Source organism: Strix aluco, chromosome 5 (assembly GCF_031877795.1).
Source record: "Strix aluco isolate bStrAlu1 chromosome 5, bStrAlu1.hap1, whole genome shotgun sequence".
Lineage (NCBI taxonomy): Eukaryota > Metazoa > Chordata > Aves > Strigiformes > Strigidae > Strix > Strix aluco.
This window is the reverse complement of record NC_133935.1, coordinates 9,474,002-9,491,550: the sequence shown is the minus strand read 5'-3', so window position 1 is coordinate 9,491,550 and position 17,549 is coordinate 9,474,002. Positions and strand designations below refer to the sequence as shown.

The window sequence follows — 17,549 nt, the reverse complement described above, 5'->3', positions numbered from 1 at the left end:
AGAAATCGTATTGTGAGTTCCTACTGTCTGATTTTGTTTACAGATTGTCTTTTAACATTGTTGAATATTGGGTTGTTTTCTCCCTTATTCTTCTGGAGTGTCTGTTCTAGATTTGTTTTAGATTTAACCTTTTTTTTTTCTTTAATTGTAAGTGAACAAAACTTGCTTGGATGTCCCAAGTGGAACTTTTGTTTTGAACTTTGAGTCAGGGTGATGCGCTGCTGTGCTTCCTGCTTTTTTTGTTGTGGTGGTGGTGAAAAGTGCAATTCCCGAGACCGTTCCCCAAGAACTACTTTTTACTTTACTAGTATTCCTATGTGCTATTTTTTTATCACTTACTGACATATAATGTCTGAAACCGTGATACGAATTTCAGGTCCTAAGCAGACTTCTGCACTAGGGCTATTCAACTCAGTTGCGACTCTGGCTTCTTTGGTAATTTATTCGTATCAATGGTCAAGACACAAAGCTTGGGCGGTGAGAAGGAGGGAGGAACTGTGTCCTGTGAGGTACAACACAGTTTGTATTGCCACTTACCTGGGAACTATACTTCTGGCTCTGGTACTCATGAGTAGTAGTGCTGTCCTGAGTTTAAGGTATAAAAACCTAAAGAGTCATCTGCCATCAAGTAACCTCTTGTCCTGTCTTTTCTCTCTTTTGATTGATCATCTGATTGTCTGTTTCTATCTTCTAAAAGGTAATTCTTCTGTAATTCACATGTTACTGTTCTGACCTGCAGATTCTTGGAGTGTTATATTTTCTTGTGCTGCATTTATAAGATTAATGTTTACCCCTGCAGTCATGTTGGTATAAAGTATCAGTGAAATATTTTGACTTCAAGAAGAATCTGTGTGACAAAGCAGCAGTTTTGCTGGTTTGGTAAAACTGCTACAGCCCAAGTCTTCCAATAAAACTGCGTTATGTTTCTATGTCAGAGCTAACATTTCTAAGAATCTTACTTAAGATGGGAGAAGTCTGTAGATTAGGTTGAAATGGCAACACAAATTATAGCTGTTACCAAACATGGAGTACTAATACCTGTATGTTCAGCAGCAGTTATTTTGGTTTGGTTTTTGTTCTCCCAGCCTTCTGACTGAAACAACCTCAATTTATAATTTTGCAGGCACTGTAGATATGACTGTTCTACTTTGATGTATTTTTAAAACCTTTCACTTCTCTCTAGCTTTGTTACTCTGGCTACTCAAGTTTTTAGTCCTGATACTATGAAAACTTAGTAACTGGCAGTGATGGATAGCATCTGCCATGTTGGCTTAATGCTTTTGCCAATGTTGATGTATTTCGATTGTATCCATGAGGAAAACTGCTTTTGATGATCTGTGGAAAAGTCTTTTGTAATAGTTTATATTTTGAAGAGCTAAAGCAGAATACCTAGTTTTTTCAAGTCAGCTGAAAACTCAAAAGTTGTAGGGAAGCTTAGCAAAAGTTTCCTATTGCCACCAATATTTTGATGCTAAAACTGTTCCTTTTTTTTTTTGTTTGTGTTTGCACAGAAACTGTGTGAGGGAATTCTAAACATCCTTGAGAAAGACACAAAAACTTCATGTCAAGTTGCCTGTCTGGAGGCCCTCCGTATTCTCTCCAGGGACAAGAAGGTTTTAGTGCCTGTAACCACAAAGAGGAACATGCAGATACTTATGAGGCTAGCAAAGCTGGACACTGTGGAAGATCCTTTGGAGAGAATGTCTGAATTTCCCGTTATAGTAGAAGCTTTAAAATGCCTCTGTAACATAATTTTTAATAGTGCTGTTGCACAGAAGCTCAGTCTGGAACTGAATCTTGCAGCTATGCTCTGCAATCTCCTTGAAAAATGCAAGGACCAACAGTTTGTTGATGACATTAAATGCTTTGATTTGCGGCTGCTCTTCCTCTTGTCACTTCTACACACAGATATTAGATCGCAGTTACGCCAGGAACTACAAGGGGTGCAAGTTTTGACTCAGGCTTTGGAAAGTTCCCTGAGTGTAAGATGGGTGGAAGAATATAAAACAGCGGAAGATCGTGACAGGCCTCCTCTGTCTTTGCAAGAGACAGATTGTGCCATTGAGGCCCTAAAGGCTCTTTTTAATGTAACACTTGACAGTTGGAATGTCCACAGCGAGGTAAGGCTTAGCTGAAGTGTTTTTTAAATTGGTTTTGTTTAGCCTGCAAGAGCCAGAACCAGCAGGTAGATACACAAGAGGCAGTTGTCCGAGCCCCTGGGCAAGAATACTTAACGTTTGATACTGTAATTTTGATGGAATATGATTGCATTTTTCAAAATAGCATCTCAGGTAGTCTTGAAATTTTACATCATAATTTCTCTATATGCAAAATCAATCTGAGAAAACTTGTCTGAGTTCCGATTGTGTCGTGTATTGATGATCTTGGGCTTTCAAAAGGTGTTGAGTCTTTAATGCTCATTGCTTTGAATAACAAAATAACTTCTTTGTTCTTGTTACTACTTAGGCAAAAAATCTAATCGATACATTTTCTGTGTAGTGGGAGAATAGCTTGGGTTATATAACGCAAGTCACAAGTGTATGTTTTCAAATAAAAAATGCAAAGACGACTACTTCATAAGAGTCTTAGAATTCCAAAAGAAAATAAATGCTGTTCATTAATAATTAGCTGGCTAGGAAAAATTTTTAAATGTAAATCTGTCAGATGGCTACATCTCTGGAGATTGTGGACTATAACAACAGGGTAATAATTAGAGCTGAGAAGTCTCCCTGGTTGTCTTCTGTTTTCCTCGGCATGATAACCACATCAACTCTTTAATTTTTAACAAATAACTCTGAAGAAAGAGTGGTACTGTTTTTAATATCTTTATCTCCCATCCCTCCAACACCAGGTTTGGACTTAAACGTGATCTTTTAAGATGAGGTCAAGTATGAGAACCAAATGCATTTACATTGTTACATCTTATGAATAAGATTTATCTTTTTTTTTCATTATGACATCAGATTTTTTCTTTTCTTGGACAAATATGCTTCCTATGTGTGCATCCCTAAATTTATAAACAGAAATGATAAGAATAACTTTTTTTGTTGAATACCCCAAGTCTGTGCTACAGTAATAGAATTATATAGTTTCTTCTTATTATATAATTTCTTTTTAGTCCACATCATATTGTCTCTAAACCAGTGTTGTTAACTTTTCGCTGGGCATTGTAAATATGCAGCATATTATAAAGCTAAGCAGAAGTTTACAGTAATTAAAATTGACAAATAATTGTTCCCTTTAGTGCATTGGACTAAACATCAAATAAGACTTTAACCGTAACATTAAGGATTGTAAAACTTGAGAAAAGTCTGAAGCTTATTCTTTGCTGTCTCAAGAATACGCTGAATAAGAAATCCTGAAATTTAAGACAGGAGGGAAAATCAGGGAGGCTAATACTTCAAATTTCAAGGAAATATAAAGAAAGTGAGGGACTTTTCTCTTGTTTACATTCCTGACTTAGACCTTTATTGAAAATAACTTTGTCAGAGAAAGTTCTTTGTATAGGCAAGGGATTGTTTTGGAGATAAAAGCTTGAGAGGAAAAAAAATTACCCAAAGTCAATCATGTAACAAGGCTATATGAATATTTGCTAGTTCAGAGTTTGAGAAGTATCATCTCATTAAGTTCTTCTGTGTGGAGGATACGTCAGGTGTTAAGTTGGAAAATGAAGCTGTATTACATGTTCACCTCTTGAGAAAGTAAGCTCTTGAAATCTGGATCTTGAAGTTGGAGTACTCTTGCAAAATACTGGGAATCTTGTGAGATGAAAAGCCTGGTTTAGTGCAGAAGGGCGGGCAGGAGGTGGCACACAGTCGTGGTGTTACCTGATGAAGTTTCCTATGGCCGCTCTCTGTGGAATGAGGGAGGTTTTGTCCCACAAAACTTTTCGTCCCAAAAGAGTCCAAGCATGCAGCTTGTCAGGAAAATTTCCTTCAAATTGGAGGAAATTCTGGTGTTAGTAACTTCTTTTCTTTTTTAAATTTGGATGAGAGGTTAAGACATTCTGGGGTGGGAGAATCTTATTTTGTGTTTTGAGATAAAGTTTTTGTAATAACTCTCCACAAAAATTTCCTAAAAGCAAGGGAACTTTAAAGAGCTCTTTAGTAGTTGTAACCAGCCAGATATGTTAGGTGACATTCTGCTTAGCAAGTATCCCTGTGGAAATATTAATGATCTGTAGGAAGAGTAAACACTATGTTAATTAAGTGGGCTGAAGATGCAGAATTTGAAGAGATTACAAACAGTAGATGGGATGGAAAATAAAAGGAGAGCAGAGAGGTTAGGCATGTGGGTAGAAAACTAAATGAGATCCATCCTAAGGGGGAGAGAACCATTCGAAACACCCGTATTTAATGACAAAATGGTTTCAAAGTAGCAAAGCCAGACAAGAGCCGCAGGTGGTACAGTTGGCAGATTTGGATGCTGATGTTACAAAAGATGCATTGGGGGGCTTTGTGCTAGGTCAAACACACCAGAACATATGATGGATGCCAAGAAGAGCTAATGAAAAAGGACGAGGACAATGATACACACAGTTAAATGATTGCAGATACTGGTGTACTTTTGTGTGGCAGCTGTCTGGTGGGAGACTGGAAGGGGGAATTGCTTGGAGAGAGCAAAAGTAGGGCAAATAAGGTTGCTGAGAGTAGAGAAGTTATTAACGAAATGGAGAAAAGGTATCAAGGGAATAGAAGCAAGTGAATTAGGAAAAGAAACAGACTGGGTGGGGGAATGAAACTGTTGGCAGCAAAAGGCCTAAATGAGCAGGAGGCAAATTAAATGAAGAACATATGTAATCTAAATGGATGAAGAGGCGGCCGGGTGTAAATACAGCAAGGAAGATAGTAGTGGTGTATTAGGAGTAGTAGTATGGAATTGAGGAAATGCTTGTAATGGGATTTTTTGGTAGTGAAGGTTCATTTAACTGGAAAAAAGTCCCCAGCGACTTTTACAAGGCCTAGTTAAAAGGCCAGCATATGACAGTTACATTGCATTAAGCATTCAGTGAACTCTAAGGTACAGTCCTTTTATTGATAGGGATGGATGTTATGATCTAATAGGTATTTTCCATCTTTAATTTTTATTATTCTAGTGACCTGAAACCCCACTTGCAATCTTCAAAATGAAAAAATGTCTTCATAATTTATATTTATATAGAATGAATCTCATCAATTTCGTTACATGGCTGCCATCCTTCGACACTGCTTATTAACCACGGGCCCTACTGAAGACAAAACTGAAGAGTTGCACAGGTTGGTAGAATTGCAGAACCAATCTATTTTAAAAGGTTATTTATTTTTTTTAAAAAATAGGAAAAAAAAAAACCTGAAATCTAAACTGGAAATCTGAGAAACAATGGAAACTAGTAATTTTGAGTAAAATATTATTAATCCTTTTGATGAAAACTGTTTGCCTGAAATATTTTTTAAGCATGTCTACCATTCCAGAGAGAAAGTGGCTGGCAATAATGTTATTTTTGATGAATAATAATGAAGCTGACCTTTTTGAAATCTTTTGTGTGTGTGTATAACTGAGGATGAAAATACATATGGAAGTTTTATGGGTAGTGCAAATTGAAATGAAATGCAACTTCTGTTGTTTTGCACAGAAGCTGATGGAAAAAATGCGTTTGAGATTTTTGTATGTAACTTTTGCAATTCTGATGGATTGGGATGGAAGTAACAAGTTGATATTTTATCTCCAGTAGCTCTAGGCTGCTTTATTAAAAGCACAAATATCAGTTCCCTGGTAATATTTTTTTTTTTTCCAAAGATGAGTGAATCATCTTGCAGCTTTAGGTGCATTGGTTTTTTTTCCTCAGTCCTGCACCCAACTGTTTATGTATTTGCAGCCAACAATTCAATCCAAATTTAGAGTATTTTTAGCAAGGTGGTAGTTCTCTGTTCAGTGTTACTGTTTTTTTCTGTGACACCCTTATTTTTATCCAAGTAGGTCAGCTCTTCTCAGGGCCTGACAGTACGGTAGCTTCAAACACTATCCCATGTTATCTCTCAGCAATCAAAGTTAGTGTTGCTGTTTTCTTCTTCAGCGATGTCCCTATATCTAACTGTAGGATCTTTTGAAGATCTTCTTCTGAACCAGCAGGCTCCAGGAAGAAGGATATAGCTTTTCACACCCAGCAATCTTGAAAGTGTTAAATGAACTTGATTAAAATCTTGGAAAGCTCTTAGAGATCAACAGTCTTAGTAGGTGAACACTAAAATCCTACATCAGAGCCCTTCTCAGTTGGTGCAGACTAGTTTGGAATAATTTAGGATACCACTGCAGTAGTTGCCATGACTAAAGTTAGTGCTGAGTGTGTCCTAAAAGGCACTCAGTGTTTTCTCTTTGCTGCTGCTTATGGTGGTTGTTTTGCACTCTCATCCTCCTTTAAAGGGAGGGACTGGTGGGAATGAATTCACCACTGCTGGGAAAATTGAACAGGTTTGGATAAATTCAACCACAAGAAGACAGAGATAGACCTTTAGCATTTAAGCTTGTACATAGTCAGCAAGACTGCCTGATATTCTGCTGAATTATTATACAGCTGATACTTTTCCCATGAAAATATGTGGTGTGTGCTTCTCCAGGAATCTGACTAGTCTAATCACCCTGTAAAATTTAATTATCTTGTGCTATTGCAAAAGGATGCATGTTATGCAGGTCCTTTTGGTTTTAGCTTTTGCAGATGAGATCCAGAAAGGACTTTACATATAGAAGTAGGCAGCTCTGAAGAATATGTAGTATTAGTGTGATTTCTGTCCTTGCTTTTTTCAGTCAGAAGGGATATTTTGTGTAGAGATGCTGCCCACGTGGACCTTACAGTGACACCAAGTCAAGGCGAGGTTTCTCCATAGTTCTGAGAGGGGGAAGCAGGGAAGAAATGAGAGTGGTTATCACTGCCTTGTGTCACTTCAGTTGTTTCCCGTTCTCCATCAGACAGTATAGCACTGCATCAGTCTTTCTGTTATGCTGGGAAAACAACTTTCTCCCTATGTTAGCTAACAGTAGCCAGTTTGTTTAGCTCAAATTGATACAAGAAAGAATGCAAGGATAGTGTTGCTGCATGTAGTATTTGACATTGATATATGTCACACGTGGGGTTTTTTACCGTGCTAGAAGAGCACTGCACAGGTTTTGACTTCTGTGATTCAAATATTTCAGCCCATTTGCAGAACCTGAGTTTTGTCTTTGAATGCTACAGGGTGCAATAAGAGCGGAATAATTTAATACGCTTTTCTACTAAGACTATTCATAAGGCAGCTCTGGAATAGAAAAGGTATACTCAGAAGTAATACCCCTGCAAATCCTCAGAGGGATCAGGGGCCTGGATCAGAGGGCCCCACTTCAGTCCCCGGATGTATTTGGTCAAGCAAAACTTTCATTCCTGATAGGAGCTTCAATAATGAATGAGTATACTTGTGTTAGCAGTCTACAGCTAACACAGCATAGCTGAAAAAATGAGGCTGTGTCGTCGTTGGGGCTGTTCTGTATGCTGGACTCTGACCGTGCAGTCGTTATTGCTAGAGATGAGGTGTGAGTCAGAGAGCAGAGTGCAACTTCTCCCTCTGCTTTCCACCTGGAGCCTATCAGTAAGGCAACTGCAAAAATAATGTTAAAAATTGAATAAAATGTAAGCAGTGTTGAATGCAGAATAAACTTTATGAAGCATCAGGGAGGTATATTTCTTAGAATTGGTGATCACTTGCACTTCTCTAAGTTTGTTAATCTGCAGAATGTAAGATGCTTAAATGAAGGGTTCAGGCAGCCAGTTAGAGCACGTCGTATGAATACTTGTGCTCTGAATGTGTAAGCTGAGGATTTATTTTATGTGAGCATCAGGTGTTGGATACATGCCCTGAGCTGTGATGTACTGATTGTCAGTGTGACTCTATTTCTAATAAATAAGCAGAAGTTACCTATAAAAATATCTTAACTAATTTAGTACCTGGTATTGTTGTCATTATTGTGGTTCTGTCATGTCATTACTTAACGTTTGAATATGAACAGTTTAAAGCACCACATATTAGAGTGAGTGCCATTTTTGCCCACTAACAAGGTTTTAATCAAGGCATTCAGCAGCTCTAAATAGGCCTTTGCTTCTGAATTTGCATATCAGGAGGGGGCTGGGAGCATGAGTGGGTGGATGTCATGTCCCAGTGATTAATGATCTCTAGGAAGCCGAAAAGGGGAGAGTAATATACGCAGTATTTCTACCCCCTGGAGTAGGAATGCAAACACTATTGTGCAGATCTGTGCATAGTCACTGACTTCCTGGTAGCTGGAGAATTTCATACACTCCTCTACCACAAATAAAACTGTCAGTGGAGTGACAAAGATCAGAAAGCCGGGCTTCATTTATTGAAAAGAATAGCTCAGACACAGTGATCCAGAAAATTAATTTTGTAGGTGTTTGGGAACTTGGTTGTTTAATAAGAAACTGGTAAAAAGAGAACTTTTGATGAAAGCCCTGAAGCCACCAAATATTTGTTGAATTTCAGTCTGTTTTGTTTCTGACTATTCCTGAATTATTGGAGGGGAATAACTTCCATGATATAAAAGATGTATCTTAAACAGGAATTAGAAACAAAACAAAGAGAACAAGCTTTCCAAAAAGTAGAAGTTGTCTGAATTTCAGTTGCTAAAAGAGCAGAAGGGAGATGGCACAGTGTGGAACAGCCACCCAGTCCGATCAGACCAAAACCAGCAGATTTGTTAGAAATCCTGTTATGTTTGATTGCCATGATTTGCTTTCTCTTCTACTAATTCTTTGTTAAAATTGCATTAACAACATAAAAACTGAGGGCAACTTCTACGTAGATATTATTAAAAGTGTTAAATTAAGTTGTTTGAAAAGCCTTCTCTATTCTTGAAACACTTTGTCAATCCTTGAAACATCGGTGCTTATAGTTTCGTTGATAGCTTTGAGGTCTGCATATGTAAGTCTAAATAGATCTGTAGTATTCCTGAATATATCTATTTATAAGTTTAGTTGAGCATCAGCTGGTAAATAATGACAGAATTCTGATTTTTGCAGTATCTGTGTAATTTAGCCCCATATTCAGGAAGAGTACGAATGCAAGTCTGTGTAATGAGAACAGGATAGATAGCAAACTCAAGGGATGTGTACCATGCAAGGGACCCTTGCAAAGTTCCATCTTACTCCATCAAAGAGGAGGGAGGGACCCTGTGGTCTAATTTAAATCACCTAATGGATATTTGGGAAGTGCTCCTCTCTGTGCTTTGTAGAATGCAAAGACTGCCAGTTACTGAAAGGTGGGCCTTGGTAAATAAACTTGAATCTTTTTTTCTAATGTGTTAAAAGCCTTCTGTATTTCCTGTGCACTACAAGTTAAGTAAAGGTGAAAATATTACAAGGTACCTGAGAACTTGCCACCACGCCCCACTGTTATAGGAGGAGGAAATGGTGTAGTTTGTCACATTAATGATGGTAATATGGGTGCACTGTAAAATGTTACAAGTTTCAAGGTGGAAGAAATTCTGACGGCTGCAAATCAATGTGAGAGTTCCCCCTGCTGTCCTGCAAGATCTGCTGCTGTAACATACTGCTGGAAGCTGTGCCTTATCTATGGGAAAGGATACTGTGGGGGCTGGAAGTAATAGTGCAGTGCTGCAGCGTAGCTTTTGGAGCTTTTGTCTTTCTTTTTTCTTGTTTGTTCCAAGAGCCAGCACTCAGGCGATAATGCATGCCACCTTCTTTAAAATCCAGAGAGCAGAAAATAAAGCATTGTTTGAGTTGCAAGGCCTCTTTTTGGTTGCAGTTGTACAAACAGTTTATGGTGAGTTGTACTCTGTTTTTAATTCTTTCTTCCAAATGAATAACGAATTTCTAAAATCTGTTTCAGCAATGCAATCAACCTCTTAAGCAATGTTCCCGTTTCTTGCTTGGATGTTCTTATTAGTCCATCATCCCAAGAGGAAACAGATATAAAATACAATGGTATGAATATGGGAGCAATTCAGATTTTACTGGATTTCATGGAGAAGAGAATAGACAAGGTATGGGCTGCAAAGATTCTTCACAGAAAGGGCCTCTTTCATTAAAACAAAATTGCACATATATAAAGCTTCTTAGAAACCTTTCAGACAGTGTTTAGCGCAAATATGGGTGTCCTTGCTTCTAGATTGTGAAACACCTCAAAATTGAGAACAAATTCCTGTGGATATCTGAAGCGTACTGGCTTATGCGTGTTTTTGAGGAGGAACATTTGGCTCTTTGTTTATATCTATGTAAAGTTCGTGTTTTGGCTGTCACATAGGACTGCATTGAAGGGTTCATAGGATTTGAAAAGGAAAATTTGCTCTTTAAAATGTTTTATTTGTATTTGGTTTTATTTTAGGGAAGTAGCTATAGAGAAAGTCTGACTCCAGTTCTCAGTTTGTTAACTGAATGCTGCCGAACTCATAGGAATATCAGGAAGTTTATCAAAGCTCAGGTAAGTAAAATATTCATCAAAATTTGGCTATGAAGCTAATATACTTTTTGAGGTTTGTACCTCAGTGCAAGACACTGATACTTTAAAAGCATGAATGGTTGCATATTAAATTACCCACAAAATTCTCTGCAGTATTCTTTTCTGTTAGGTCTCTGACAACTGTTAGCTATAGAAATAATTTTTCGGTCATGTAAATCAATAGATATTATGGCCTAAATTCCACGATACATTTTGTAGAGCTGTTAAATAATAGCATTAGGGATATTGTAAAGCTCTATTAATGTGGGTCACCATGGATTATGTGACACACAGGCAAAGAACTCAGTGAGGCCTGTCACCTTATATCCAGCATATCAAAAAAATTTCAGTGCAGTTAATAAAACTTTGCAAAGCTTTGTGGTAGCCATGGAGGCTACAGGTGCTTTGATGGGTTCTGCTTGAACTTCAGTTTGACCTGACCTCAGCAGGCAGGATTGATTGGAATTGAAACTTGTGTACCAGTGTGTGTCAGCTGTTCTGTTAGAGTAAAACTCTGTCCCTGAACAGAGGCACACTTCATCACTTGGTCTCTTAGAAGAGCTGTTTAATACCGTACAGACTGTGGGTAGGCTTTTTACAGGAAAAAAGATTTCCATGCCATGGTTAAAGATCTAAAGAATCTCTGCGGTTCAGTGATTGGGTGTGGTGTTTTCTGTTTTGCTGCTTTTCCTGAAGTTGAGTGGAGACAACTTAAAAGATGAGCAAGGGAAAGACAGCTGAAACCAGCTGAGAAATGTTATTTTTCCTAAGCTGCAGTGATTTTTGGGTTGCATTGTAGATACCACTCCCAGATGAAAATTGTGCCTGATTTATGAATGGAGTTTATAATGGAAAAGAGCGTATATTTTTTGCCTCTTTCATCTATACCAGAAAAGTGGTTTTGAGGAATTTAAGAAACTCATTCTTGGTGCTCATTGTTTTTGTTTGCAGCATTTCTTTCCTAGGATACTCATGATCTGTTAAGTAAAAAAAAAAAATAAATAAATTGCAGAGCAGAATGTTCAGAAGTTAGAAAATGAAGTTGTCTGCATGTTTTTATGACATCTCGGCATCTAGATGTCAGGATCTAACTGCATGCTGTCTCCTGCCACAGGGCTACTGCCTCATTTAGTGCACAGAATGGATGGATACTGCTAACTGCATGACCGGATGTTTGATATTTTGAATTACCCTCATTGTTAAGTGTTGGCCTTAGGCTTTATTTATTGTGCACTATTCAAATTCTGATCTGAAGACAGAATGATTAATTTCCTCATGGACTGTCCTGTGGCACTCATCACTGTATTAGTATTAGAGTACTCTAAAAACATTAATTCATTCTTACAACACTTTGTGAAATGGCAGTCATGGTACTATCCCCATTGGGGAAAGTAAGCAGGGACAAAGTAAAATGCTTTTGCTAACTGTTTGAATACTTAGTTTGAAAAAGACTGGGTCTGTTCAAAGTAGTCAATACTGTAGCATTCATTTGTTTAAGTATCAGTTCCTAGTGAGTCCGATTTCAGTAGTAATTGTGCAGTAATTTTGCACAGAACATGACATTTTACATTAGACACCTAGAAGACAAAGGACCTGCAATTTCTTATGACAATTAGTGACATCTTTGGTTTCATTCCCTAGTAAAACATTGAAGATCTATAATTCTTATAGGAGTCTTCAGATCATTAATTATTTCATATTATGGCCCAGATTTGTTTGCAGATCGTATCATATCATATCCTGTGAATGTGAAAAAAGTAATGTAGGTTTTGAGTCTGAAGGCAGATGTGCAAGGAGGTGGAAGTTAGGTTGCAAAACCAGCCATATTTCTGACACCTCCCGCCTTTCTTGAGGGTTGAAGTTAATATTAATGACATTTAATGAGAAAATACTGTGTTTGAGGAAATGTTAAATAGTGTTTTCTCCAAAATCTTTTAGAAATTTAGCTTGAGCTTTTAAAAGAGTGTTTTCTGGGAGAAGTAAACGTTTCCTATATACATGCAGAGGCAATTTTTGAAATTTATGGTAGTAGAATTTGCAGTGTGACTTATTTTCCTGCTTTTTCATTATAAGTATATTCATTGTTTTGTATAAATCACACATTATATTAATACCATAATTTTCCTTAAGCTGGTATTTTTAATGCTTTTACCACATATCTGAGCAAAACATAAGAAACAAAGAACGTGAGGTTACTGCTGCCTGTTGGCCAACTATTTTGGGACACTCATTTGTGCTCTTAAAATGCTAATAGTTGTCTTTTTTTTTAATCTACGTTTGGTACTGAGTACTCTTTTGTCCAGGATGGCAGACCAGAAGGCCTGAATTTATTGAGAATCAAGAGTCATTACTAGTGCATGCCAACATAGTTGTCTTGATTTTAGCTTTTTTTTTTTGAAGGAGCAGAGCTTACAGTATTTTCTTGTTCTGTTGACTGTGTTTCTGCAAGGATTGGATAGGTATTGCCATGCATTCATTCTATGCTGGTTTTCCTCTTTTTGTGCTGCTAGGTATTGCCTCCATTAAGAGATGTATCGAACCGTCCAGAAGTTGGCACAACAGTGAGAAACAAGCTTGTGCGTCTTATGACACATGTTGACCTTGGAGTAAAGCAAATTGCAGCAGAATTTCTTTTTGTTCTTTGTAAAGAGAGAGGTAAAAATTACTTTTTCTTCTCCCTTTTATATAAGGTCTAGCAGTAATTAGTGTATTTGCCTCTTGCTGTAACTCGATTCTTGTAACACTATGCTGGTTTTTGTTTTGTAATTGATTATAGCTGAATAATTTTCTGTATCACTCTTTGCAGTTGACAGCTTGTTAAAATATACAGGCTATGGCAATGCAGCAGGATTGCTGGCAGCAAGGGGCCTGTTAGCAGGAGGAAGAGGAGATCATTGGTACTCGGATGATGAAGATACAGATACAGAAGAATACAAATCTGCAAAGCCTAAGTATAGTATTGTTTTCAATTCTGTATATCCTGTTGCAATTTAGATGTTTTGACATAATTTTTTTGTTTCACCTTTTCCAGAGAGGCCTCTTTTGGAATTACATGTGCATTAGCTACTGTCTGCTGTGGACTTGTAATAGTGACCATCATATAGTCAAAAGGCTCCAGGATGAAAAAAAAAAAAAAAATCACTATGAGAATTATTTAACTTGAGTCTGAATATTTAAATTCGAGTGTGAAAAGAGATTTTTTGAGCAAATTTTACAAAAAAATTATAGTAAGAAACTTAGAAAGGATGGCTTTTGCCCCAGATTTTTGAGGAACTCACATGAAGTTGCCAAACTACTAACTATTGTTTGTGGGGTATATCTCTGTAACAGAGAAAATAAAGGTGTCAAATGTGGTTTAAGGTTTTAAGCGGGACTTTATAAAAAAGGAACCAACCAGTAGGTCTAGTTTCAGTCAGTACTAAAATTTTCCTAAAGAATTGAGTAGGTCACATAGGTAAATACGGAAGGAGCAAAATAACTTTTGTAGAAGTCATGCATCAGAATCCAGTATATTTCTTTGAAGGATTCAATGATCATATAGAAGCTCTGTCTGTTGATTTTTTTTTTTTTATTAATTGTAATTGATTTGGTATTAAGAGGTTTCAGTTTGTCATGTTACATCTATGAACTGATGCCATTTTAAGTAGGTTCTGAAATTGTTGATAGTGGGCATCTGAAGCGTGTTATTTTTCAACTTTACTGCATTTTCCTTGAATTACACAGACATGAGTAAGTATATGACAGGGGAGTTGTGACTTACTGAAAAATTCTTATTAAGGAACACAAATGAAGGACAGGATTAAATGTATGAGAAGTTACAGGAATTATATTGCTTCTATGCTAAGGATTGAACTCTGAAACGGGAGTTTTCTTTTTATTTCTGCACTTCAGGATTTTTTTTTCTTGCTCTTTTGTCTCTGCTCTTCTTTCAAAAGCCTAACATTCAGTTATATGCATACAAGTAAAACTATAACACCTATTTAGTTAAAAACTGACACTTAAATGAAATATTCAAGACAACTGTCAGTTGATTTTATGTATCTAATTTTCTGTATTGCTGTTAAATGTTTGTGATTAAACTTCTTGAAAAGATAATTTGCCCTGACAGTGTTCTTTAAAACTACTTCTCTGCTTTTGTTACCATTTCTGTATCTCAGTTCACTTGTTTTAACAGTGAAAATAAAACTGACACTGTAAATTCTCAAAGTAACGTAACCTTATTTTGGTTTGAGCAAAAATTATCATGGGAGGGGAATAGTAAACTAATTTAATGGTTCTTCATGAATAAGAAAATGTAACTGGAACCTGTCTATATTTTTAAAATTAATCCTGTAAAGAATTAGTCTCAAACATGTATCTGTCATTCAGTTCCTCATCTATGTCATTATTACTAATGAGATTGTCATTATTAGCATCTTTACTCCCCTGCTTTCAAACTGCTTGTGTATGGATTATAACAAGTGCTAGTGGGCTGTGTATTTCTGAGTAGCTAACAAGTGAATCAACAAGAAGATAATATCACAATTCATGAGAAAAGGCTACAAAAAAGGTATAAATATGAAGGTTGGCTATTTATAGGAAAAACTTCTATGTGCAAGTCAGACAGTTTTAGTCTTGGTGGTTTCTGTTAGTATACTCCTCTTTCCTCCTATCAAGAAGACAGAAAATTTACATATTTCTATAGAAGTGTAAACTGTATTGTTTTTCCACCTCCAGCATTAACCTTATCACTGGTCACTTAGAAGAACCAATGCCCAATCCAATGGATGAAATGACAGAAGAACAAAAAGAATACGAAGCTATGAAGCTTGTCAACATGTTTGATAAACTTTCCAGGTATTGTATTATAGCTGCTTTTGAGGGAGGCAGCTCATATCCTGACTCTCTCCTAAGGTCTAGTGCTTCAAAATAGTGCTATAATCAACTTCTTTGCAGGATTAGGACCATTATAAATGCAGAGAAAAATGTTTAGCACTTCAAAGAAAAGAGTTATATGTAACAGGACTTCAGAGGAAACCTCTTTTGGAGAGGATTGGACAGAATCAGGAAGATCTGGTGGTGAGGGGACCTGCCTCCTAAATGGATAGGCTGATAATAATGAAAAGAATTTCTCCTTTTCAAGTATGGGACACAATCCAAGCCCAAGGCAAGTGTACTCATTTTCACCAAGTGAATGAGCAGCATCTCGTGGTAACTACTTATGTCTGCTGCTTATATGGAAGAACAAATACAGTATGAAAATAGTTGTCACCAGAAACAATACATTATATAATGGAGCAATTAAAATGGAATTTACAATTGAGAATTATTGTGGATTTCTTAGTATGTGTGGACTGGATTACAAATGAGCCTTTATAATTTGTTTTAAATGGCTGAGATAATGCCATAAAATGGTACTTAATGTGACATAAAGGTGTACATTATTGATACAGAAAGCTGATTTTTATTTTATATCTTTCTACATACAAAAAAGGGAACAGACCTGTGCACTTAGTGTAGCTTTTTTTTTGTCTTTGACTCAATATGACTAGAATTTGCTGTTTTTTCTTCTGCCATACTTGTAGCCATATTGGAGTGACTGCTTGTAGTTTGTTTTCTGCATAAGCAAAGTTTTACATTCTTGATGGAACACTTACTGTAATACTAATTGACCATTGAACTGAGCTGTAGGAATTTAGGTAAATATGTAAGTGTATCATTTTTCAAACATGGGAAAACTCAGCAGCTATAAATGTGTTTGTGTTTTGTGAGTCTGTAGATATTCAAATAACAAGAGCTATTGAGAGAAATTCAGCAAACCAAGTATTTTTACATCTCTATTAAAGATTAGGAATACAGCAAAAGATATGGGGGAATCTGGATTTTATATCAGCCGACAAAGACTGAATTATAAGCAGGAGCAAAAACAGGGAAGGATCTCGGAACAACCGATCTGAGACTGTCAGTGAAGTAATTGGATACTTTTTCATGTTATTTGCATGGAAGGCAAGTGTAGTATGTTACAGTCTTTCTAATAAAGAGAAGAAAATGCAATGGACATATAATCTTAATTGAACTACAATGTAAAATGGAATGATTGCTATGTAAACTAGAGAATTAAGATGCTGAGCGTTAGGGGTACCGCAATAAAATGATTAAATGGTCTAAAACTTTTAAGAAAGGAAGACTGAGACCGGAGATAAACTAAGACTGAAGACAAGTCAGTTGCTATCACTATAGCAGTTACACAAAAAGTCCAAATGGCGTTACTGTAACATAAGAGCCTTTTCAGTTTGGAGGATTGGAGACACCTGCTGTGTTGCTGCTACAGACTGACAATAACTAAGCAGCTGGTGCCCTGTGTCCCTACTTATCCTCTTGGCCAGGAGCATTACGTTCACCTTGGGCTTTCTGTGTCAGTTACATCCACCTGCAGTTTCTTCTATAGTACTTAGATTGCAAGCTCTTCAGGGCTGGGACTCCTTCTTGTGAGGTTTTTGTTTGGTTGGTTTTTAATATAGTGATTGCTATGGGACAGTGTTCTCGATGTGGCCCTTTTAGGTGCTGTGATAACATGAATAAAATCACTTGACTGTTCTTCCCACCCTTTTTGTTTTACTGAAAATTGCGGGGAGGAGGGGGGAGGTGGAATGCTGGCAGGAAGGAAAAAGAAAGTAAGACGTGGTTTTGGGAGGCTGTGGGATGTTTTTAATGAACATAATTGAGTGCAATTGAGGGTTTTGCAGATGTTAAATAAAATGGGAAGCTGCCAGTCTTGTATACAAGAAAGAGTCAGTAACATGCTGATAGTAGTGGGACTCCCTCCATGTTTTTGGAATTGAACATTTCTGCCTCCAGCTTGAGCCCTTTCAGTGCTGGGAGTTTTCAAAGGCTTAAAGCTACCAGTGGAATGCACTTTTTTCCCTTGGTTTGCAACCTACAAATTTAAAATGGAGTTGCTTTGATAGGAGTCTTCAGTTGATTCTGGGTTTTGAATCTTGCTTTGAGTCAGACTGCTGGTGGCAGGTTTCCTCCTTCTGCTGGCCTTTGTTGTTGTCACGGTAGGAGGGGACATATACCATGAACTGAGCA

The 17,549-nt window shown here is 37.1% G+C and overlaps 1 protein-coding gene across 3 annotated transcripts in view; it reads left to right on the top strand.

Annotated features, from left to right (window-relative positions):
• Positions 1-17,549, top strand: part of RIC8B (RIC8 guanine nucleotide exchange factor B) — a 37,212-nt gene that overhangs the window by 12,956 nt on the left and 6,707 nt on the right. For 2 of the 3 annotated variants that reach the window (XM_074825841.1, XM_074825843.1), the window contains 7 exons: positions 1,512-2,120; positions 5,161-5,255; positions 9,870-10,023; positions 10,365-10,460; positions 12,989-13,133; positions 13,285-13,429; positions 15,195-15,314. In XM_074825841.1, coding sequence (XP_074681942.1) covers positions 1,512-2,120; positions 5,161-5,255; positions 9,870-10,023; positions 10,365-10,460; positions 12,989-13,133; positions 13,285-13,429; positions 15,195-15,314 — 1,364 coding nt within the window. Of the gene's footprint in view, positions 1-1,511; positions 2,121-5,160; positions 5,256-9,869; positions 10,024-10,364; positions 10,461-12,988; positions 13,134-13,284; positions 13,430-15,194; positions 15,315-15,413; positions 15,601-17,549 lie in introns of those variants that run through there. The other variant, XM_074825842.1, reaches the window with a different exon arrangement.